Here is a 23,384-nt window from a genome sequence, read left to right as displayed (position 1 = left end):
TGCTTGAAGAAGAAAATACTTTAGATTAAAATATAATTCAAAATAATACATATTTTTTTAATATGAGCCACGCAGAACGCAGAGTTGTTTGAAAAAAAATACTTTAGATTAAAATATAATTCAAAGTAATACATATTTTTAGTGATGATATAAATTTCATTTTGTAAAACAAAGCATTAATAATTGCTCGCACAAGCGGCGGAAATAAATGGATCACTGAACAATTTAATGCTAATAAAACCAATTTAATAATGTAAATCTTAATAAATATATATATATATTTATAACATATATATATAACTATTCCTATACACATTATACAAGTCATTATACATGTATGTTATATCAAATATCAACCTGACATTCGCGAGTAATCTTCCGATATTAACAACTTTGAACTTTGCGAACTTTTCGATATGTCGCGTACTTGGTTTGCTTGAAAACGGTAAGTAAGTTTCATTCCCTCCGGAAGCTGTCCCTTCGCCGGGTTTTCAGCTACTCGCAAACGCATTTGTCAATTTGCTGGTGCACGTCGTTCCGTATCACGGTTGCAAACAACGGATGAGTCGCTTCGCGAAATTGAGATTTTATAAATGTCGACGTTGGGTCAAGCTTGCAACGTGTTGTCCAGCACAACGTTCGGAACAAATGTTTCGAACGGAATTGGCGTACGCCCTTATATGCCGCGACCCTGTCTTCGCGGTAGGGGCGAAGGTCCCACTCTCGTGTCCGTAGGAAAAAGTGCTCTTATTTATAGATATGAATAGAGAGAGACAAAAGAGCTGCGTGGACGCGGCTCGAACAAAGGCTACTGAAATCCACGCATCCCCTCGAATAGATATCGAGTAGCATTAATGGCATCTTGGCGACGATGTAATGGGATCTTACCTATCGTCGGAATATAGAGCCGCTATTATTTTCATAATTTCGTATATAAAGAGCGGATGTCAGAGACGAGTCCTCAGTATACGGTGATGGCTCGTGCGAGACGTGTCCTGGGAAGGATGAAGCTCCTTATTCTTTGCGTAAGCATCATCGGACATACGTCTGTTTTGTCGACCCTCCCGTAATTTGTTGTATGATAAACACAATACATTACTTAGCATTAATTTACTTAATCTCATTTTTTCTTGAGCCGAATTTTGAAAGGAACCATCACTTTTCACAACTGTCAAATCTTGAATTAAAACTAAAAAAAAATATAACTTAATAATAACTTATCTTCACTTTTGATTGCTTACACGCATAATTTCAATTAAAAAAAAATATTCCTTTCACAATCTCGTACAAAAATGTATCATAAAATTAAAAATCACGTATTCTGAAATTGAAAAAACAAAGTGACCTACATCCCTTGTTATTAAAATTAAAATTTCATAAATTTTAATGGAAAAATATTGAAATATTATGATACATAATGAATGAAAATTTTAATCACGAAACACCAATATAAAATCAGATGATGATCCATGGCTTGTTTGCGGAGGGCCCGGGGCAAGTTTTGTCAATCGATCGGTGGAAGGAGCAAGTTGTTGCGCCGGAATTCGTACTGGACGATAGCGAGGATATCTCGAGTCGAAACGCATTCTTCTACGAGGATAAGCGCAGTTTTCATCCCGAGCAAGTTAAGCGTATCGCCGGCACCGAGGACATCGACCTGCAGCCGCGTCTTCTAACGAGAGTACGTTTGCATAATTCGCAAGAATCTCTTTTCTCCTAGTTTTCTTTCGCAAAAAAAACAAAAAAGAAACGTGGCATCGTTACACAACGCTGTCACGTGATATCCGAGCTGAATTAGTGTCACATAAATTCATTATTTTTATAACAGGGATAAATGTTAGCTTATGATGTAACAAAGCAAAAAAAAAAAAGAAACGTTTGACTGTCAATTAACATTTTTCCTTTGAATAATTTAGAAAAGAATAACAGTAACGCACTTGAAGTTTTCTCGACAAAAGTTTCCCGGCAATTGAATGTATCCGATTCTTCATTGCCCTTTCACATCTCGATGCTTTCGTGCTTGAAGTTTGTTAAACGCATGGGTGATTATTTTCTAAATTGATGTTAAAACGCGAAGGTTCTCCCACGCGTGTCGTCGCAGCGCGGATTTTAATGGCAAAGGTCACCTCGATTTATTGCAAAAAAAACCAACTGTGAATAACTTTTTATGCATTAGAGGAGAAAATTGCGTTGTATTTTGCGGTAACGGCACAACGAGAGATTAAATGTGTTTCAAATCGAATTTCATAAAGAGTACGCGATAGGATTTGTTTTTTCGTTTTTCCTTTTCATTTTGCCGCGCTGTTTCATTCGTTCATTTGTTTTGCGGGCTTTCGCGAATCGTTTTGTATGTAGCCGAAACGGCTGTCATCCACCAAAAAGTGTCACGTTCAAAGCACACATTGCGTGCTATGTGGAATTTAACCGAAAAGTTGAAAACGAGCTCGTTAGTTACCAAGCAACGTGCGAGGAATTCTACGCGAATTACTTTGCAGATATTTAAATTAATTAATTAATTCTATTACAAAGAAAACTCTGTTATCTTGATTTTGTCGAATGGCATTCTATTATTCGTTTCAACATAAAGAATATCCGCTTTCGTGCCATTTAATTAGCATAACGTCTACGTATATTTCTGTAAATTAATATCAAGTAACTTCCGTATATCAAGTGACACATGAAATAAGAAACGTTTAACAAAAATGTTTATTCGCAGTCTCTGCAATGCACTTGCGAGACGCAATTCGAAATAAGAGACCTCGGCGAGGGACATTATCCGAGATACCTAACCGCATCGCACTGCAAGCCGAAAGCCTGCCAGAGCAAGTTCAATTCCTGTCGACTGCTGCACTACATGGTAAGATCGCGTGACAATCGATAATCCGTGGTGCGAAGTAGTGAACTACCGATTAGGCGCGTCCGGTACCTAAGTGGTTGTCGAGCATTGTGCAAGTATACACAACTTTAATTAGCGCCGAACGCGTAAACTCTCGGCTTATTGATCACCGAACTTCTCGCTTCGAGGATAAACACCGTCCTTCGTCACAGTAATAATATTGCGCGATGCAGCCACAATAGCGATATGCAACAATTGACCATTACGTGTTTGCATTGCAATTTACGCGACCTGGTAGCTTTGATTATGTAACATCAATCTTGTGCTAAACGCGCGTTTGAATGTCACTTAATTTTGCCGCCGTAGTTCAAATGCGTTCGGTATTGCTTTTCTGTCTGATCAAAACTCGCTGTAACTACTTGCCTTATGCACGAGACTCGATGTATGCGCAATGTGAGTTTGATCGCTGCATTATCGTTGACATTTACAGACAAAAATATCGATTGTTATGTGTAAATCAATACGTACATATAGTTCTTACTTAAAAAAATACCGCGCCGAAATATAACAGGAAATATTTTGTCGATTTTTATTTAAAAACAATACGAAAAATGCTATTTTCGTAACGAAGTGAAAACACAAAAGTATACAATACGTATTATTCTTTACGTTGTTTGTTTTTCATCAAAGAAGAATATTAGATAGCGATGTGATAATGCGTATAAGCAGGATGAGAAATATTTATTCGTGCATTATACACGTTAGCAACTGTATTATTCGCGAGAGATTAATGCCGTTGAAATTGTTAATGTCAAAGATTAATTAGTCTGCGCACAGTTGGCGTTCTTGTTACATCTGTCCATAATAAGAATTCGCCTGCCGACCCATCCTAATTAATCGTATTTGTACGTGCGATTATTCACCCGAGAATCCCGTTACGGAGCAACAATGCGGCGAATTATCAAACAGCATGACCGAATATTTGTACATGTTAGAACAACTGTTTGTGACCAGTTCTCCGTATCATTAATTGTCTCTCAGAAATGTCGAAAAATACTACAGTGTCGGCTATTTTGTGAATGCTAATTAAATATAAAATTTAAAAAAAAAAATAAAATAAAATAAAATAAAAATTGTATCTTTGCAGACATGCGTCATTTTCGACGAAAAATTCATTGTCTGTGATTCTTTAAGAATTACTCGGCAAGATGCTGTAAAACGTATTTTCCTGTTTAAAACACGGAATATTAAACGAGAATAATTATTGTTTTCACACAGGTTCACGTGTTGAGTCAACGCGATTTAAGCGGATTAAGCGATGATCGTTATTCGGACGATAGCACATTTCCGGAAACCCCACTTCCGGACTCCCTTCGTCACAAGTGGCAGATGAAGCCGATGAAGATACCCGTCGCGTGTGTGCCGGCGGCGGGATAAGAAAAACTAATACGTGTCCACCCCAAAAGTGTCAGACCGATCGAGAAGATAGAATTTAGCAACTTCCGTCGTGTTTTAGACCGATATTTGACGACTAAATGCGTGCAGCATATTAAATTTTACGTTTCCGCTTGCAGTACATACATACGACAAATATAAAATATAAAATCAATGAATAAATAATTAGGTCGTGAATTCCAATTGTATAATTTTTACCTCTCATTAATCCGTCAAAATATTAGCCTGTACATTTAACAATGCGTTTATCAAATATGTTTAACGGATATGCAATCCTTCAATTGTTCAAAATAAATAAATATAAAAAATGTTTTTAAAAATACGATTTAAACTGCTATTGATCGCTACCAATGCATTTTGTGAGTTTACTTTTTTTGCTGCAATAAAATACAAACTTCTAATAAAAAAATTGATAAATTAACCCTATAAAAATGTACATTGATGCGATGTGTTTTTAAGAAAAAGAGCATAATTTAATTCTTTACGCTTCAGACAAAGAAAGCATTGACTATCACATTACGCGCAAAGAACGGACGAAGTAATTTTATGATGCAATTTGCGAGTATGGCTAGCAACAGCAGCAGAGAGAAAGAGAGAGAGAGAGAGAAGAAGAGAACGCGATTAAAATCAATTAAAACAATGTTGCAATCTATGTTGTTTCGCAGCTTTGTTACAAAAATGATAATTTTAATATGTCCCTTTTTAGAGGTTTATCATTAAAGTTCAATAAAAATTGTGTAAATTTTTCATTAAATAGATGAGAAGACAAAATTAAAGATTTGCATTAATCTGTAAAACAAATTTCATCTTTTTAATTCCTGTGATATATTGTTACAAGGACAACCTGTACAGTTTTCGTGCTTTCGATGTATCACACGCATACATATGCAACGCTGACCTCGCGCAACAAGTTACGTTCAACGCGTAAAATAATTTAAGAGACAAGATCGATCGCCCGCGCGCTTTCTGTCGAAGAGAATAATGAAACCCTGGTGTGCTTCCAGTCGTTCTAGGGTTACCAAAGCAATCAACGGCATGAATAAAGCCAGGCACAATGAGATCTGCGCGGTACATAGGTCCAATTCCGAGCGTACAATTAATCCCGTTGTAAAATACCTGATTAAAAAGGGGCACAGACACAGTTTAATGACAAACGTCCGCCTTTATCGTCCAATTTAATTTTCAGTTGTAACGACACCATATTCGCAGCACGTTCCTTTGACGTCACATAATTTTGGCATCCCCGCGTTTGCAGAAAAAGATTCTTCTGATTACAAATTCATGATTTCACACCGCGGATGCATACCATCGAGAACGCGACTTTCATGCGTTCTAATATTTTAATTAATTTGTCATAATAATTCGCATTTTGTTTCATTGCATCATTCAATTAATTATTTTCCTATATAATATATAAATACATAATCCTGAATAGCATCAATCATTTTAATTTCACAAAAAGATAATCGATATTCTTTAATGTGTCTCTCAAATGCTATAATAATGAATATAAGAATAATTTTCTATTACGCGGACATTCGAACGCTAGAATTACAGCCATTAACATTTCGATAAAAAACCTTGTCGTTACTATTCTGTTACGACATTAAGTATCACGAAAATGTTTAATACAGAAAAAGAAAATAATTAAATTATATATTATATTAAATTTGCATTAAATCAATGAAATGAAATAATGAGGATTTTAAAAATTGTACCATTAATTTTATATTTAATAAATATACTAATTAAACACTATTAGCACTATTGATTTTATATCATAAATAAGAAAAATACAAATCAACCAAAAATGTTGTAAAGCAAATATAGCTTGATATAAATGTTAAAAAAGCGGGTGACTTCACATAATTTAAACGAATAAAATCGAGTATATTTTAAGTTTTAATAAAAGCATTAGCTGCTGGTAATTTTATAAATTGCTTTGTCCTTTGTAAATTGCATAAGTACAGGCATTCTCATATTATTGTTGTTATTCGAAAAAAATTTCTAGAAATTTGTAGCTATAAAAGAGAAGTTACTCTTTGTAAAACTTGAGTAATTTGCCTTTACAAGACAAATATATACTTTAAAGGCGCGTGTACGAGTTTACGTATTACTGACATTTCTCGAAATAATTTTCTGTTACGCGGACATTCGAACGCTAGAATTACAGTCATTAACATTTCGATGAAAAACCTTGTCGTTACTATTCTGTTACGACATTAATGAATTACTCTGCCCCGTGACATTAAAGTTATAAATTTTAACTAAACATACTTTCCTTTATTCTCTTTATTATTGATTCGCTAAAAATGATTTTTCTCTACTAAACTCGCGACAGTGTCAATACAATATATTTTATTTTGTAAAATATTATAAAAGGAAGAAAACTAAATTCAAAATTAATCTTCGTCACAATTGCGAAGAGAAGGTCAAAATATACATATACATATACATATATTGCAAAAATTTAATACAAATATTTATTGGTAAATTTACCGACAATGAGTTATATTTGTAATCATCATCACTTTTAGAATAATGGATGGACGAAAAACAAAAGAATTTTAATTGCAAAATGCCGCTCCATAAACCTTCACACATTTTTCTCATTCTCGCATTTTTTAAAAAATTACAAGGCTTTTTAGTTAAATTGAAAATATACCGTTTTTCTCATGCAGGATTGTTCATTCTACTCTATTAGGGTACAAAATTTTGTTAAAATGCTCAACATTTCGTGATGAATCTATTTCGCGCTCTTTGAAAGTTGCTGCATTGTATGCTTATAAACCCTCAAGAAATACAAGCTATATCCATAAAAACGACAAGCCACCCAGCCAGTAGGTGTCCAGGGCGTTACGCACCGTAGTTCGCGTACACGAAAAACCAATACTGCCCACCCGAGTAAATCGGTCAAAGCTGATTGTCAGCAGGCTCAAATGCGCCCCTAATCTCATTAGGTACATACGTGTACGTCGCTTTGTCGTTACAACTGGTTAATATACCGCTTCATAATCAGCTTCATGTTCCAAAATGATATATATTCCCAAATCTCAGAAAATTACTGATTTTCGGAAGAACTAATCATTGACCAAATCTTCGAATCATCAAATTAATTCTTTTTCTTTGTTCTTAATTAAACATATCAAACAATTATTATTTTTAAAGCCGTTTTAAAGACAAATAAAGCCATTTTAAAGAACAAATAAAGCTTCATTTTTCATTAAACTTAAAATAAATTTTAACAGAATTAAATTTCGCATTATAAATAAACTTAAGTTTCCATGATATGAGAAATGATTCGAAAAGAATAATAAAATCATGAATTACTGTGTATTAAAACATGGAATAAAAAATAAAATATCAAAGTTCAATTGCTTCTATCTCTAGTGCGTTGGCGTTTTCAAAAATTTTTTGTTTGAGAATTACCAGTTTCAAGAATTCGAGGTGCAAATCATTTCGGTAAATTCACACGACGCAAATCGCGTCGATGTCAAATAATTTCCCTCTTGCACAAGAGCTTGCAAAAATAAAAAAGAAATAAACATGATGAAGTACACGCGTGATCCTGCTTATTGTGTATGAGCAAGCCCATCTTTCATGATATCGCGCGACAATACAGTTTTTCAAAATTTTATAGGAAATTTGTTCCAGCCGGCTGTGCTACGGCCTGTCGTCACATCGTACGCATTACACACGTGCATTCATCGGTCGATCGAGCATTGTTAAAACCCTGCTTCAAGAGCGTTAACGGTTTCCAGGAGCAAACACTCAACGCTGTTTGCCCTCTTGCCTCGACAATATTGGCTGTCCATCACACAGTGTCGATGCCTGCATGCATCTTTACTCTGTAGAATATTCGCTAATCGGATGAGATCATGCATAAATAAATATAAAAAAAAAAGAGAGAAAGAGGAAAAAAGCGCACATTCTCGCAAAAATGTATCAGTAAATAAAAATTGCATTCGCGCTTTTAGATTTACAGAGAGAAATCGTTTTTTCCTTCCTGATAAATGAAATCACAAACAATAATGCCGATTGCGGTGCGGTTTAAGAATACTCCAGCGACTGTAAAAGTTGCGGAAAGTCCACGCTGTTGAGGAGAGCACTTGTGAGTTAAATATTAATTTCCGTAAAAGTGGAAAGCTGGCATAAAATGCATTGTGAGCGCAATATTTCCGGAAAAATTGTTTTCCTTCTAAGTAAGGCTTTATGTACCAAAGCTGAAGACACTGTAAAGAAGCTTTAAGTGCCATTTACAAGAACAGATATGGCTGTACAAGATACATGCAAAGAGAATTCTTTTTCCGGACATCTTCCGCAAGACAATGTTATCGCTGAAGATATTCTGGGATTTTTATTTCTGGCCACTGGAGGACGATGGTCTCCACGTGGCGTCTCGAAATTATTGCACGTGGCAGACGATCCTGTTTTTTTTTACCCTTTTCCGCGCGCACGCACGCACGGGATATCGCCACCTCGAGTGACATTCCGGTCTTCGAGCGCGGATATAATCACTCGAGCTATTGTTTGCACTCCGGCTGATCTTTCATTTACCTTCCAGGTGGGCGTGTTGCCGGCGGCTTAGCCGTACTTCGTTTCTACTATCTACACTCCGCTACGTCCCCGATAAAAGTGACGCTGATGTCGCGTCGCAACGGCGGATCGAATTGCGACCACTCGCTCGAGGATCGATAATTAACAACTGAACATGTTGTGAATAAAATAATCCAGACAAAAATATGAGTTTATATTGCGATATAATGCAGACGCATTTTATTGCTAGAACGATTACTGCATTTCAAAAGTTATATATAATTTTTGCAAAAATTTATAAACATTTATGCAACAATAAACGTATTAAAGAATTAATTTTAATAATATCAAAATCTTTTTTAATGTATAAATAGTATTTTCTTTGAAAAAAAAAAAAGGAATTACAGAATATATAGTATTTTTACTAAATACCAATAATCTTTTGTGTATGATGGAAATTGCGTTAATTCATTATTCAAAAAATATCAGTTTTTTTAAACTGCAATTTATTAGTTTAGATTGTAATGCTCGTTTCTATAAAGTGCCACACTCGATAAAAAATTTCATATGTTGTTTTACATATTTTCCACTTTAACTGGTCAATAAACACTCGATAAGATTACGTATCAAAAAGAGGACAATCCGGTATTACGTTGCAAGCCAGCTAGATAGTTATTCGCAGTACCAGTTAACAGAAAAAAAATTGTGTATTATTCAACTATAACGAATTTGTTCACAAAAACTTGATATAAAAATTTAGAGTTGATTTAGTTATAAAGCTTTTAGTTGAAAATAATTATTCGTTGCATTTTTTATAATCTACTGAATTTTGAGATAAATATTCTGGCGTGTGTGACGTATTGTACATTTTAATGAAATTTATAAAAATCTATCTCGTATTATTATAAATAAGATTGATTCGCGATATAACTGATACATCCGATATATCCGAGCGGTCTAAGTTACTTTTACGTTTACGATTACGTTATGATATATAATGAAACATCTCCCAACGATCTCTCGATATTATTACAAGAATAGTATTGTTCGCCAAAAATCATCGTGTACCCGAAATACAGACATGGTTATCTGGCGAGTTCGTCAACCTTTTGATGGTCATGCTGTAACGTCAAGAAAGAAAAGCGTCGCTAACATAATAGCTCCTACGAGGCACATCGGATATGTTTCGAATTAAGCACCTCAGTAACTTTATCCCACGAGCGCTATCGTCCAACCAAGTATTTTTTTTGCTTGCGGTGCTCCCGTAGTTCCCACTCATATCGCCTTCTTAGGTGATCTCATCTCACGTTCGGGATACATGTCCCTACGAGGACTAATTAAATTGTTACTCTTCTCCTGTATACATAATGCCGACAATTAACTCGCAGACACTTGCGAAAAATTGGTGAAATTTTAGGCAAGAGAAAAATAATTTTAATAATAAGTTCTCAATTTATATTGAGATAAATTCTCAGAGTTTTATCTTCGCGCGTTATAAATGTACAAAAAAGTATGTGTTTAATTATCCCTTTATCTCTCGCAGCTTAATATCTTTCTGCAAATTATCAGCAATTAGAGGAAAATTTAACATCAGATTAATTTAATATGAGGAATATTAATCGATTGATTTGCTGCTATCGTGTAATAATTTCTCTCATACATGTTCTTTTCTCATTCACTCACTTGTTCGTTCATACAATCTTTTCATTCGTTTTAAAACGTAGAATAATATCCTTCTATTTACGGCGCATAAGTAAAAGTCATTGTTGTGTGAACGCACTTTGCGATCTCACTTTTGCAAACGCCAAGGTCTCGTTCCGCACAATTTCAACAGCAGTTAAAACGCACATCGTGGGTGTCACGAATATTATTCTCTCACTCGGATTTCGAAAACGAGGCCTTGTACGCGCGATAATGCTATTATGCAGTTCCGACGATTAATAACAAACGACGTTTATAGATGCACGGTGATGCGTTATGAGGTCGAGCAGCTCGTAATATTCTAAGCTACATTAACGAATGTTTTCTCGTCCAATTTCGGTACCATGAATATTAAGCAATTCTGCACACGCACGAGAAAATTAAAGCGCATTGACGAGTATTGTAATATATGTAATATAAATTTATGACATTACTGTAAGATTAAAGATAAAAATATTATCTAAAGTAACTCTTAGCTTCGTAAAATTTTATACTTCGTAATTTTCAACTTTTCATAAAAATTAAACTATTTAAATATACATGTATAATGATTTTATATAATGTAAATCTCTTACGCTTATAGTATAAAATTAATATCATTCTTATTAAAGAAAGTTATATCTGTTAAAATGCTCCTTCAAATGTGAACAGTATTTAAGTTTCCAAAATTTTTGTCAAAATTCATATTTATCTTGTTTCAAATTTCTGAAAGACATTAAAGTTCAAAAAAAATACAAATTTAATCAGAAGTAAACTTGCTAACTCAATTTCATTTAAGAACCGAGTTTCCAAGCTTCAATAGATTGATAATTACAACTTTCTCCGCGCGCGCGCGCGCGCGCGAAGAACATTTCTTATTAATTTCTATCAACGACAAATCTAAAAGATTTCTAAAAGATTATCACTTGTTTAAAAAGTTAACCATTGCCAACGCCAATAGATGATCCGCGTAAATTCTGCACAAAGTTAAATTATTAATTAAGTTAAATCTGCACAAAGTTAAATTATTAATTTAATTAAATCTGCATAAAGTTAAATTATTAATATAAATGTACGGCTAATTATCGTTAAATGTGTGTTGAATAAGAATTGTTATTAAAATATCCTAATTAATTATTTAGATGGAAAGATATATTTAAATTTCAGACATTTAATTTTCATTGAATTGACCAAACATTACGTACTATTAATACATTCCAATTTTACATTCTTTCCATAAAAAGAAATTAAATAATAGAATAATAAAAATGGCCTCGACTCGATAATACAATAAACACATCTCTTGTTATTTTTGTCATATTATTTAATTAGATTGCAAATATAGTTAAATGAAATCACCGCGCTTCCACCTGCCTAACTGGAAAGAGCGGACTGTCAGGAAGCGGATCGATGCGACTATCAAACGCTGCGCTCGTGCGCCGCTGGTCCGAAGTAATTAATTAAATTACAGTACACGCTGTGCACTACACTAATAACGAGACGGAACATTACGTTGTCCACGACGATGTCCGAAATACCCATCATCATCGGACAGCCATATGAAAATGATTCTCCGAATATATTCGTTTTTTGCAAATTCGTATACACAAATTGTTATCAAAATTACGCCATTAATATGTTGTATAAAATAATCATTAATTATTGTTCATTCTCTTCAATTTTGAGATGTATGCAAATAAATGATTTTTACCACTAATTTTTTAAAAAAGTTCCTAGAAGATTTCTTTAAAGTATATATCATTATTACTTTCATCTATCTTATGCCATTGTAATGTCGATATGTTACTTCTATTATTAATTATAAATTATAGAAGTCTTTTTGTACTATTTTGTAAATAAATAAACCAATCTTTTAAATTAAAAATTTCTAAATGTTTTTTAATGTCTTGTGTATTTTATTCAAAGTTTTACCATTATTTAAAGTAAAATGCAATTTTAATTGTGTGTGTATAAAAATTTTGTTTAGCAAAAATTTATACTTGCTAACATTTCACTTGCAAGCTAATATCATCAATATCATCAATGTGTATTACATTCGAGTTAATTTATCATCTTATTAATTAATAATATAAATTTATTATTATACTTCGTTATTTATAAATATATACTATATTTATAAATTTTTTTATTTTTTTTTTAACCTTTAACGTATATCAAGGGTCATAAAAAAGTTTATATTATATATTTTATATGTACTAAATTCGTGTTATATTCATGCCATACATATTTGCATGGCCGGAAGCATGCAAATTTAATATAAATATAGTACTTGATACGCGTATTAAACCAAAACAACGTGTAAACAATCAATGTAAACAAAACTATAGGTTGAAAGTACCGCTGCAGATTAAAACAGCTCAGATTTATCTTTGCGCATGGCAAACATCAAATATTCACTAGCTACTGCTAGCTGCAATCAGCTGCGGTTGAAACACTTGTGCGCTTGATATTTTTGCCACGTTTATGACATTGAAACAATGACTCAGATTGTCTTCGCTTTTTTGATTTGTGCATTCGGGACGGCGAGTTTCGTGGATACATATCAGGACAGATACAATGGTATGATAATACGTTTGTAATAACGTTCTGTTTTCTCATACTAGCGTTTCTAACCTATAACAAATGACGCACTAACAACCTGTTTGTACTTTTTCTGTAATTCTCTTGTCAGCATGCATATGTTGATCTTAGACATGATTTGGATAAATCCTTATTTCAATAAATTCTTTTATAGTAGAAATTATCAATTGATTCTTTGTCAGTGAGAGTAATATTTATTTAATGCTAATAACAAGTATTTATATTGAAAGGTAACTTATTTGGCTGTTAAATAATGAATTGAATTACTTGGTGTCACTTGAATTAATTGTTATTAACTTTTTGATTATCTTGCAGATTATAATAGCGTGGATCAAGAACAGGATGGAAAGATCATGAATTCGCTAATGAGTCTACTATATAATCACAAATATAACAAGGAGAAACGTAGAAATATTGGAGATGGATCTAAGAATTGGTTAGGACAATGGATACCTAGCGATACAAATGATCTGATACCACCCAAAGTGTTGCCAGAGAATGAGCAACAATATGAATATCAATCAGTGACAGAATTTCCCAATGAGATACATTGGACTGGACGCTGGATGCCTGACAGACCCGACGATCCAACACCTTCACCAAAAATATTCCCAGACAATGACCAAAGATTTGAATATGAATCTGTGACAGAGGTTCCCCATGAAATGTTCATGGGCCATGTGTCACCAGAATGTGATGACGCTAAGGTGAATATCAGCCTTATTCATATAAATTGTATTTTCCAAAAGAGTATTTTTGTTTTAATAGAATGTGTCACATGTGTTTCAACTGTGATAACTTTTCAGACCAACCTAACTATTGATTGGGATAATTCCCCATCAGAATATACATGTTATGGTCATAAAATTACGCCAAGTATAATTGCACCCAAAATTTACTGTGAAAACATCCCAAAAACATACAAGGTAAACATATTTTACTGTCATCAATATTAATAACATATCTATTAGTATGAAGTTTAATCATAGTATTTTTTCAGGCTGCTCATAAATGTATGAACCAAAAAATTGAATATGATGACGATATTCCTCTTTAGTAAGTAAATTATAGTCCTTTGTTATATGTATAAACGTCATGAGAATGGTTCCTTATAATATTCGCATGTTTACAGCGGCCCACACCGACCCTTGTGGCCAGTTTACGGAGAGTACAAATATGTACCCAAACAGAGATGGCTGCATAATCTTGAGGTAATATCACAGTGCATCTCTTGCAAATTTAATATCGAAGTATTATTTATATTTGTCATGTTATCCTTAACAGCATGGAGCGATTGTTATGCTGTACCATCCGTGTGCAAATCCACTGGAGGTGAAACGTTTGAAGAATCTCGTTAGGAAGTGTCTCTGGCGACATGTTATTACACCATACAATTATCTAGACGAGGATCGTGTAAGTGTAGAATTGTACTAATAATTTATTTAACATGCCATTTTTTTCTTCCTATTCTCAAGTTTCTCAGCTTTTCAATTTATCTCGATTCATAATTTAAATATTATTCTCAATACTTTATCTGCATTATTCTATTTTTTGTTTTGTTTTTTAGCCCTTGGCACTTCTATCTTGGGGCTGCAGATTGACTATGTCTTATGTGAATCCCACGGTGGTGAATCACTTTATACAGAAAAAAGCTCTTCGCGGTCCGGAAAAAACTGCGGACGACGGTCAGTTTGAAGATCGACTATTAAGTCGATCGAGTATAGTGACAGATCCACTGGATTCTGTGCTTTGTCCTAAGATATAATAAGTGAATGTACGTGATGATACAAATAGTGTGATATTTCCTGTATTTCTGAGATCTACAATTAGCAGACACATTTATATTTTGTACATATTTTTTTACGGAATGTATCCGATTATCATTTTTTGTGAGATTTGTTTTTTGTTGTGTAACATTTAAGTAGATGGCGTAGAAACTTATTTATTTGTAATGTAATTACTCAACAAGCTTTATTCTTGTAAAATCTTAAATATAGTATATAAATATCCACCGAAGACGTTTCATTCTTGACGACCGTATCGTTTTCTTAATATCTTGCAATTAAGGAGAAGGAGGATTGGAGAAAATGCCGAGAGGATCCAAGAAACTGAGCTGCTCCCTTTTCTTTTATTCCCCATATATTCATATATTCTTCATCCTTCGAGAAGATCATTAAATACATTGAACATCGTGTCGGTTTTTTGAATTCTCCTTGCGGACCGCTTATCTACAGATGTATAGTAACTTCACTGTAGTGCTGATTATAATTTTTATTTTTGCGGATTACTTATCTCCAATGATATATAAAATTAGGAGTTAAAGACAAGTGACACGCTACTATTGTTATCGGTAATGCAAAATATGCTACCCGACCACTCAATCGTAAGTCGTTATAACGTAAAAGAATATAATTGTGAACGCTTGGCTTCTCCTTCTTTGTCTTTTTTTTTTTATCGCTTTCGCGAATGAATGTGGATATCGAAAGTCGTTATTCTTACATCATCGATGTTTCTCAAGTACGACACGAGCGGAAGCTGATGGTTTGCACCAAAAGGAGCGGAAATCGCGTAAAATTAGGACCTTTCCCGAGAATTTGTCAAACAATACAAATGTTTAAAATATTTTATAGGACATTATCATTTCTTTGACATTTCTCAGACATTCTCGTGTATTTTAGATGGCTCAATTTCTCTAATATTCAATACACTTTTTAGATGTTCTATTTTTTTAATTTCCTAATTTTTCAGATATCTTTATTTTCTTGAATGTCTCAACCTTTCACAGATATCCTCGGGATTTTTAAGCGTCCTAATTTTTCACATCTACTTTTTGTATTATTCAGATATTTTTCGGACGTGCGGTTCCGCAACCGCAATGACACAACGTCGCGACTTCGAGGTCGGAAATTGCTCTTCCTAGTGCGAACCGCCGCTTCCAGTCTCGTTGGTCGAATAAACGCGTTTTTTTTTTAAATTTTACTCTTCGTGACACAATCCAGCGATTTCCAACTGCACTCAATACATCGCAATTCGCAATAAGTTTTCTCTCGCTGACCGTCACACGCACAATCAGAAACGATAAGAGCTTTAAATAGTGTCGGCTTCCGTTGCGAAGACCGATATTGCAAAAGCGACAAGCGAATTTTCACGTGGTCAGCGAGATAAAATTAGAGCTTTGGAGCGATGCTCTCGAAGACAGCTGGATTTCTTCGCCGGACTCACAGCTAGAGGCCTACTGCTACGTTCATAGAGAGATTTTCCTTTTGTGCTTGATTATACGACGAAAGGGCACATTCACTTGATCACATATCTCTACTGCAGAATTAATCACCGCACCCGAACGACGGAAAAGTCCGAGAAACATTCCTGCCCGATCAATTTCATCAACGCACTGGCTAATTTTGAAAGTAATCTAACTGATTAACGCCTCTCAACGTTAGAAAGAGACAAGATAGCTGCTTAAATTACGATCAAAATTAACGAGTGCTGTGAAATCCTCAAAGAAAACTTGACGAGATCTATAAAGACTGCTTCGGTAGATTAGATAGTCTTTGAATCTGTGAGTGGTCGCGTTAAGAAAACATTTTCTTCAAAAATTCAAACAGCAAATATATATAATTTGTACTATCAGATACCCATTTGTTATTTTCTTCACTATATTCCTTTGCATTCTTATTTCTGCTCACGCTAAAGGGTCAGTGTGTGATCGCTGGGTAAGAAAAACTGGATGATTATGAGAGCACTCACAGGCCAGACATCTCTAATATGTTTCGCGGATGTTTCCCGGACATTTCCGTTGCCCGGACGCTGTCGGCCTCGCTCTCTCCGACTCGTAGGGTTTTTATCCTGATTATAGGGCCGGAAGGGAAGGCTCGTTCGGAGCCGGCGAGCGTAGTCGTTCTACCTTGCTCGTCCCCGAGCGAACGGACAATTATACGAGAGGGTGGGTGTTCCAAGAGGTCTCTTAAGATTATTGCCAACTTTGTACAGTGTCAATGATGTGTGTGTGATGATAATAATAATAATAATCATAATAATAGTAATAGTAATAGTAGTTAATCGTTAGTTAAAGACAAGAACGCAAGGATGCCTGATTTATCGACGCGTCTGCTGGTTTTTTTTCATTTTTTTTTCTTTTTTTACGCTCTTTTTTCGGCTTTTTATTCAGCATTTAGAGTTTCTTATACGCGAAGAGAAGTTACACAGCGCGCTCGCTCGCAGAAGTGGACGCGAGACGTCGGATATACGTATAGGCAGAAAAACACCGTTGACTTAGAGTTTTCATCAGTAAGTATTCTTGTCGTTAATACAGTATGCTTTTTTTTTTATTATCTTTACGAATCTCATCTATATGAAATACCTACAATAAAAAGTATCCATTATCTCTGTTACTCCTGCACGTGCTACGATTTAGCTCCTGTTTTTCTTCCTTTAGTTTAACATATTTCTCGTTCGCTCTCACTCTCTCGTGCGTACATTCTCTCCCTCTCTTTCTCTCCCTCCCTCTCACTCCCTTTCGCTCCTAATATTTTTTGTTTGTTTCAATAAGTTAAATTTATTAATAATCTCACTTTGCCGCGCATCGCGCGACTCTTATTTTTTTATGTTAAACCGTTTAAGATTCTTCTCCTCCCTCGTCGTTTGACGCCGCATCACCCTTTTCTTTCTATTTCTCTGTTTTTCTTTTTTTTTTGTTCTTTTCTCTTAAAACTCTCGCGAAATTACAATTTACACTTGAAACTGGAATTGACACTCATAAGGTTATTGAAGTAGCCTCTCGTATTTAATAATTGCACCGACATGGCATCTATCCACGTGTTCACGGACACTAGATGAATCTCCTCTTGATTATACGTGCCTATCTTTTGTCCTTTTTTTTTCCCCCTCTTCCTCTTCCGTGCATGTCTAGACATCCGGATATGGATCGCGTATATCCGAAGATCTTACGTAGATCACAATCTTTCTATTCTACTCTACATACAAATGCAATGAAATAGCGTATTCAATGATTAAACGATGTCCCTTCAATTTTTCCCGTCTCCCTCTTTCTTTCTTTGTATTCAAACTCCCGTGATATATGTGTTTTTCGGTTAAGCGTGACGAATAAGTATAATATAATCGAGATTACGGGAATTGTGTGATCGGCTTTGTCGTTCGTTTATGTTTCTCACAATCCGTCCCTCGACACGCTCGCTTTAAACCGTCGCGATGCACTGCCGCTCGGAAAAAGAGCAGTTCTCGCTCTCGGGACAAAGAAACGGAGATTCTCAAGGAAGACTGCGCCAGTTTCCGCAATTAGCTAATGAGATGCTCGCGACGGAAACGCACGCATTACGCGGAAACTTTTCGCGCACTCGCGATTAAATCCGGAGCGGTGTGTCGCCAATACGCGATTCTAACGTGCGACAGAAACGACTCCGGTGCCGTTCGCCATCTTTTTTCAGTCGTCCGGTACATGCTTCCTTGCGTTTTCGATTGACAGTGAGACGACGAAATTGCGAAAAGAAAAGATTCCGAGACTGAAACTAGCGAGATTGAAAAAGATGAAAGCCGTACAGGCTAAAGACAACAAGATAAAACGCATCCGGATGTCCGTCCTCAGTCAGGATCCTCTCAGCGGGAGCGGAACGATCCTGGACGACTGGAGGATGGACGCCAGGATGACAGATCGATTGATAGTAACGAGACGCGACGTTCCCTTACATCTTTAGGCCACATTCGTTTAACGTACAGTCGGCTGTTGTGCACCGATAGACTACAATGTTACTCGTATAGAATCTCTCTCTCTTTATCTAGTGATAAGAAATTGACGACGATAGGTGTTTTTTTTTTTTTTTTCAATTCCTACCACGAAGAGTTCGCTATAAAGCTAAAGTTACGAGATCCGAGGCTGCGGAGAACGCGAGGAAGTCCGCGTTGAGGATTTCTGCAAGAGCGGGTGGTTGCGACAGACTCGTCACGACGATCCGTTACGGAAATCGACTTTGATACTCACGCCGCCCGAAAAAGAAATGAAGGCGATCGCATGTAGGACGAGGAGGCTGCGCTAAAAAATTGACGTGTGCCGAACGGTGAGACTGGAAAAGACTGGTATCTTTCGTGTGATGTCACGCGGCACGTTATAATTAGGCGACTCGATGAAGCGCGAAGAGATACAACGCAAAGTTTTGCACAGCCGAAAGAATGAAATCGTGGAGCTTTGAAACAAGAGGACGCACTTTCGCGTCCGCACGATTCTTTTATTTTCTTCGGCGACCGAAAAATTCTTGCTTTTGTTTCTTTTGGATAATGCGAAGCTTCTCAACGACATGTACGAGCGCAGATCTTTTCTCTCTCTCGTTTTTTTTTTGTTTTCAACGAAACCCATTGATCAGCCGGATAATAATTTTATCAGGGGAATAGTGTAGCTATCGACGATCGTCGTAACTCGTGTGACAGAGGGATTATGCGATTAAATCTTAGCCATCTTAGTCGTATTGGATTATAATTAGATAGTAGATCGTAATGTTTGCTCTACCTAAACTAACAATTATTATGTTTTCTGTACAATGCAAGATGTGATCTTAATATTTTCTTAATCATCGTTATTATTATTTTATGTTAATTATTACAGCAACGCGCGCTTCACGCGCGGTGCATAAATCGTTCACCGTTATATCATTTTTCTTTCTCTCTTCTCCTTTTTTTTTTTTTCGTTCAAACATTAACCCATAATCTTCTGTAGAATGTATGTACCTCAACATTCGTAATAATTATAATATACTCAACAAAACATTAACATTAACGCCGCCAGCACTCCGCCCGATACGTTAATCTATCGAGGAGCAATATATAGGCGCTGCCAATAATAATAATTGTTGTTATTAATATTGTTATTCTTTCTCCTCGATCATGCCAACTTCGCTCTATCTATCTATCTATCTATCTAACTAACTAACTAACTATATATATATATATTTTTTTTTAAATATGTATATGTATACATAAGTCCGTGTACATACAATATCGTTCATCGCATTTAACTCATTCTTGCTCATTCTGCCGATGGGATTATCTTTTAATTATTTTTTTTCCGTAACACCTATATATTATATTATTGCTGCAGCTTAATAATTCTTTTTCTCTCACGTACGCACATACGTACACGCATTCGCACTATCTCTCACTCTCTCGCATTCTCTGTTGCTTTCTACACTTATATCGGGCCCTCCCTTGCTTCGTCCACGTTGGGGTTAATCATTTCGAAGATGATACACTTTTCGCACACTCGATTCCGAGAACCCTCGTATAATTAAGTCACATTTGAGAAAATTTATAATTTCAATTATACGGCTCGCAATTGTTTCATGCGCGCCGACGTGGTGTTGATCTCGAAGAGCCAACGAAAAATAGTACGTTATTTAGAAGCGCGCAATGGCTTTAGAATCCACGTGCTGAACTGTAAAGAAAAAACAGCAAGAGTGACGGGACATGAGATTTACAAATAACTTCTACCAATTTGCAAGTGATACTCGAAACTAAATGGCTTGCACGATCGCGCATTTTCAAAACTAGCGAAATATGGAGAAGTATAGTACTTGTGAAAAAGAGGTGACGCCAGGGAAGTACTTTTTACTGAGGGTTCGTCGAAATTACAGGAGACGCGAAACAACTATCGTCCAAGGCGAGAAGTTGCGGTTGAAAATTCCACTGATAGTCGTCGTGGCCCAATATCTAATGGCGTTTTGTGCAACACGTAAATCCGTCGATTCGGTGAAAGTGTCGGACTATAAACGAATCGCCTAAGGACGAAAATAAATCCGTTCACGTGTATTCCGTACAATGAAATCTATTTTAACACGTTTGCAACGTGCTTTTGCGATATACGTCGCTTCCCTTCGGTCACATTCCGAAAAAAAAGCATTGCGCGCGCGTCTATAGAGAGACACGATCGCTTCGTCTACACCTCGCTATATCGCGATTGATATCCCGCTAATTACGTAGCTAAATAGAAATACTGGAAGAATTGATTGTTTCTCTCACTGAACACCTATTGGTCGAAACATCTTCTCGAGTAACCTGTCATTTATGATAAACGAGACACACACAGAGAGAGAGCGTATAATATATTTTACTGTAAAGTACCTGTTATAAAAATCGCATCGTCCACGTCGATGCCTTCCGTAAATTAATCGAGTACTCCGAGGATACTTGATCGCGCCGAGAGTATTAACGAATATCGGTTAATGAGTAATAAGAGTGTAAGGGGAGGAATGCTTAATTAATATTACACGAATCTAGGACCCCTAACTGTACACTATTAAATTGCCTTGCTGTCTTTTGCACACGTGAAGAGAGAATTTCACGAATTTTTTAGTTAGCTAACACTAGCAATCCATCCTAAGTGCTTCTCAGGCGATAAATTTGTCTTTACGACGCACTGTCGTTTTTCCGCGAGGAAGAAACCTCACCTAATTGATTTCTCACGATCGTCCGGATACAGAGAGGTGTAGTATAGAGATGTCGAAAACATTACTCAAAATTGGCGTGATATGTATGGCCGAGGGTTAAACCGCTGGTTGAAATATTTGATAGAAATCAGTGTATATTACTCAATTAGCGCGCTAATTTCCGTTTAAGTAATATCTGCTGATCTTTTTGGTTGCACGGTTCACCCGCTACTCCCCCTACATTTTTTTCACTCTTAGAAAAAAGGTTCAGAAAAGTTGTCGTTCGTGGCTCGGAACAATCTCCGCGCAAAATGTACCGTAGAAATCACTAGGTACTACCGCGTGAATATTAATACCAATTAGTACCATTTACTTAGCGATGTTTTACCGATGATTCGCTAACAGAATTACGATCTAATGTCTGGATATTGCGAATTCGACGTACAAACTTTTGGTCAGCGGTTTATCTCTCGCGTACAAGCGGATACAGACACGGATTTGACGAGCAAGATGCATCCTCGGAATGTGACCTCCGAGAAAAGCGAATCGTCCCGAATGTTCTCGGAGCGCGAATCACGCATTAAAAAAAGAAAAAAAAAAAGAAAAAAAAAAGCAAGCGACTTTCGAGTGGTACCGTGCATCGTATTTTCGGCAAGAGGATGGCAGCGCGGGCTGTCCATCGTTACTTCGCATTAACACAGAAAAGCGCCATTGGATATCAGGCTCAGATTGCGATAAGATGAAGTACCGCGAAGGACGCGTCGCATTGTTATCGCCGGAAACGGCAACACATTTTATGATGGATGTCTCGTGGCGTTCGACGGGGGCATTTGCGCGCGAGCGGGCGGGGGAGGGGGGAGGGGGGGAGGGGAAAAACACCGGCAGTGTCCTCGTGTCAATGGTCGTCCTGTCGATGATAGGACGACGTTATGTCGGAGCGTCGATCGGAGATGTCGCTTGACCGGCGATGCGTGCGTCGATCGCCGATCGACAGTTCCGCCCGCAATTCTAGAGAGACAAATATCCCTCGATTTTCTCAGCCCGTTCCATTCGGCGAGGCCTGTCGTCTGTTATCTTTTCTTTGCCGCGTGATCCGTGAGAGGAGAACGGGCAGAAGGAGAGGAAACGGGACGGCGAAGAGCGCGCACGCAAAGACAGCTTCGTGCACATTGAATTTCGACGTGACGCGGGGCGGGTGGGTGTGGACGAGGGGGCGAGGGATGCGGACTGGGAGTGACTAGAGGAGGCGGATCTATCGTCGATCGAGCTAACAATTTGAATACAAAAGAACGAGGGATGCTTGTTTCTCCGTTTCTCTCCTCTATTTGCACGTCGACCGAACGTAACTAACGCAATAACTATCGGAGAAGGCTTCCGAGACGAGGATGGCGTGAACGTGGCGACGACGATGACGATGACGACGACGACGACGACGACGATGGCGAAGTCGACGACAAGGATGATCTCTCCTCTCTTTGGTTTCCTTCGTGTCGAGCTGGGGAATGCGAGTGATAGACTGAAGGCTCTAGCGATAATGGGTGTTACGAAAGAAGCGCGACGGTGATGGCATCTCCGTCGGTGACGATCTCCTCTCGTCCGAACGGCAATCAGCTTCACGTATCGGGACGATATGAGTGAATGCTGACGCTGCCGGCGGTTCGGAGTTAGGTACATGCTGCTGTTGTCTTTGGACTTTTCTGAGGAGAAAGATCGTTCGAGTGTATACAGTGGGAAAAGCTAACGAACTTTGTTGCGAATTTTGTACACTAATCAATACGAATGGTTATCGCCGTTATTGATCGGTAAAGCATTACTTTCGAGGAAAAATCGACAGTGTCATCAGCAAG

At 36.6% G+C, this 23,384-nt stretch overlaps 3 protein-coding genes across 3 annotated transcripts in view; 2 read left to right on the top strand and 1 right to left on the bottom strand.

Moving 5' to 3' along the window:
- The first annotated feature begins 857 nt into the window (after positions 1-857).
- On the top strand, positions 858-4,468 carry Ptth (Prothoracicotropic hormone). Its single transcript, XM_012369009.2, has 4 exons — positions 858-1,025; positions 1,460-1,681; positions 2,717-2,857; positions 4,115-4,468. The coding sequence occupies exons 1-4, from the start codon at positions 945-947 to the stop codon at positions 4,271-4,273; spliced, it is 603 nt and encodes a 200-aa protein (XP_012224432.1). The 5' UTR covers positions 858-944; the 3' UTR covers positions 4,274-4,468.
- An 8,435-nt stretch (positions 4,469-12,903) lies between these two features.
- On the top strand, positions 12,904-15,124 carry LOC105673903 (uncharacterized). The gene is made up of 7 exons (XM_012369884.2): positions 12,904-13,087; positions 13,424-13,815; positions 13,915-14,034; positions 14,109-14,164; positions 14,241-14,319; positions 14,393-14,521; positions 14,676-15,124. Exons 1-7 carry the CDS (start codon positions 13,006-13,008, stop codon positions 14,871-14,873), a joined length of 1,056 nt encoding a protein of 351 aa, XP_012225307.2. The 5' UTR covers positions 12,904-13,005; the 3' UTR covers positions 14,874-15,124.
- Positions 15,125-15,229: 105 nt separating this feature from the next.
- Syx1A (Syntaxin 1A) overlaps positions 15,230-23,384 on the bottom strand; it is a 69,375-nt gene continuing 61,220 nt past the window's right edge. The window contains exon 10 of the mRNA XM_012369666.2: positions 15,230-23,234. The gene's annotated coding sequence lies outside the window, so the exon portion shown is untranslated. The remainder of the gene's footprint in view (positions 23,235-23,384) is intronic.

The sequence above is a fragment of the Linepithema humile genome, chromosome 5 (genome assembly GCF_040581485.1).
Source record: "Linepithema humile isolate Giens D197 chromosome 5, Lhum_UNIL_v1.0, whole genome shotgun sequence".
In the NCBI taxonomy this organism is placed as follows: domain Eukaryota; kingdom Metazoa; phylum Arthropoda; class Insecta; order Hymenoptera; family Formicidae; genus Linepithema; species Linepithema humile.
This window is presented reverse-complemented; position numbering and strand designations above follow the sequence as displayed.

What these genes read in the sequence shown, in the direction of transcription:
- LOC105673903 (XM_012369884.2), top strand. Translation starts at nt 13,006, where the DNA reads ATGACTCAGATTGTCTTCGCTTTTTTGATTTGTGCATTCGGGACGGCG. An exon ending in CAGAATGTGATGACGCTAAG is followed by an intron (nt 13,816 to 13,914) that starts GTGAATATCAGC and finishes ATAACTTTTCAG; the next exon opens with ACCAACCTAACTATTGATTG. An exon ending in ACATCCCAAAAACATACAAG is followed by an intron (nt 14,035 to 14,108) that starts GTAAACATATTT and finishes GTATTTTTTCAG; the next exon opens with GCTGCTCATAAATGTATGAA.
- Ptth (XM_012369009.2), top strand. Translation starts at nt 945, where the DNA reads ATGTCAGAGACGAGTCCTCAGTATACGGTGATGGCTCGTGCGAGACGT. An exon ending in AGCCGCGTCTTCTAACGAGA is followed by an intron (nt 1,682 to 2,716) that starts GTACGTTTGCAT and finishes GTTTATTCGCAG; the next exon opens with TCTCTGCAATGCACTTGCGA. An exon ending in GTCGACTGCTGCACTACATG is followed by an intron (nt 2,858 to 4,114) that starts GTAAGATCGCGT and finishes GTTTTCACACAG; the next exon opens with GTTCACGTGTTGAGTCAACG.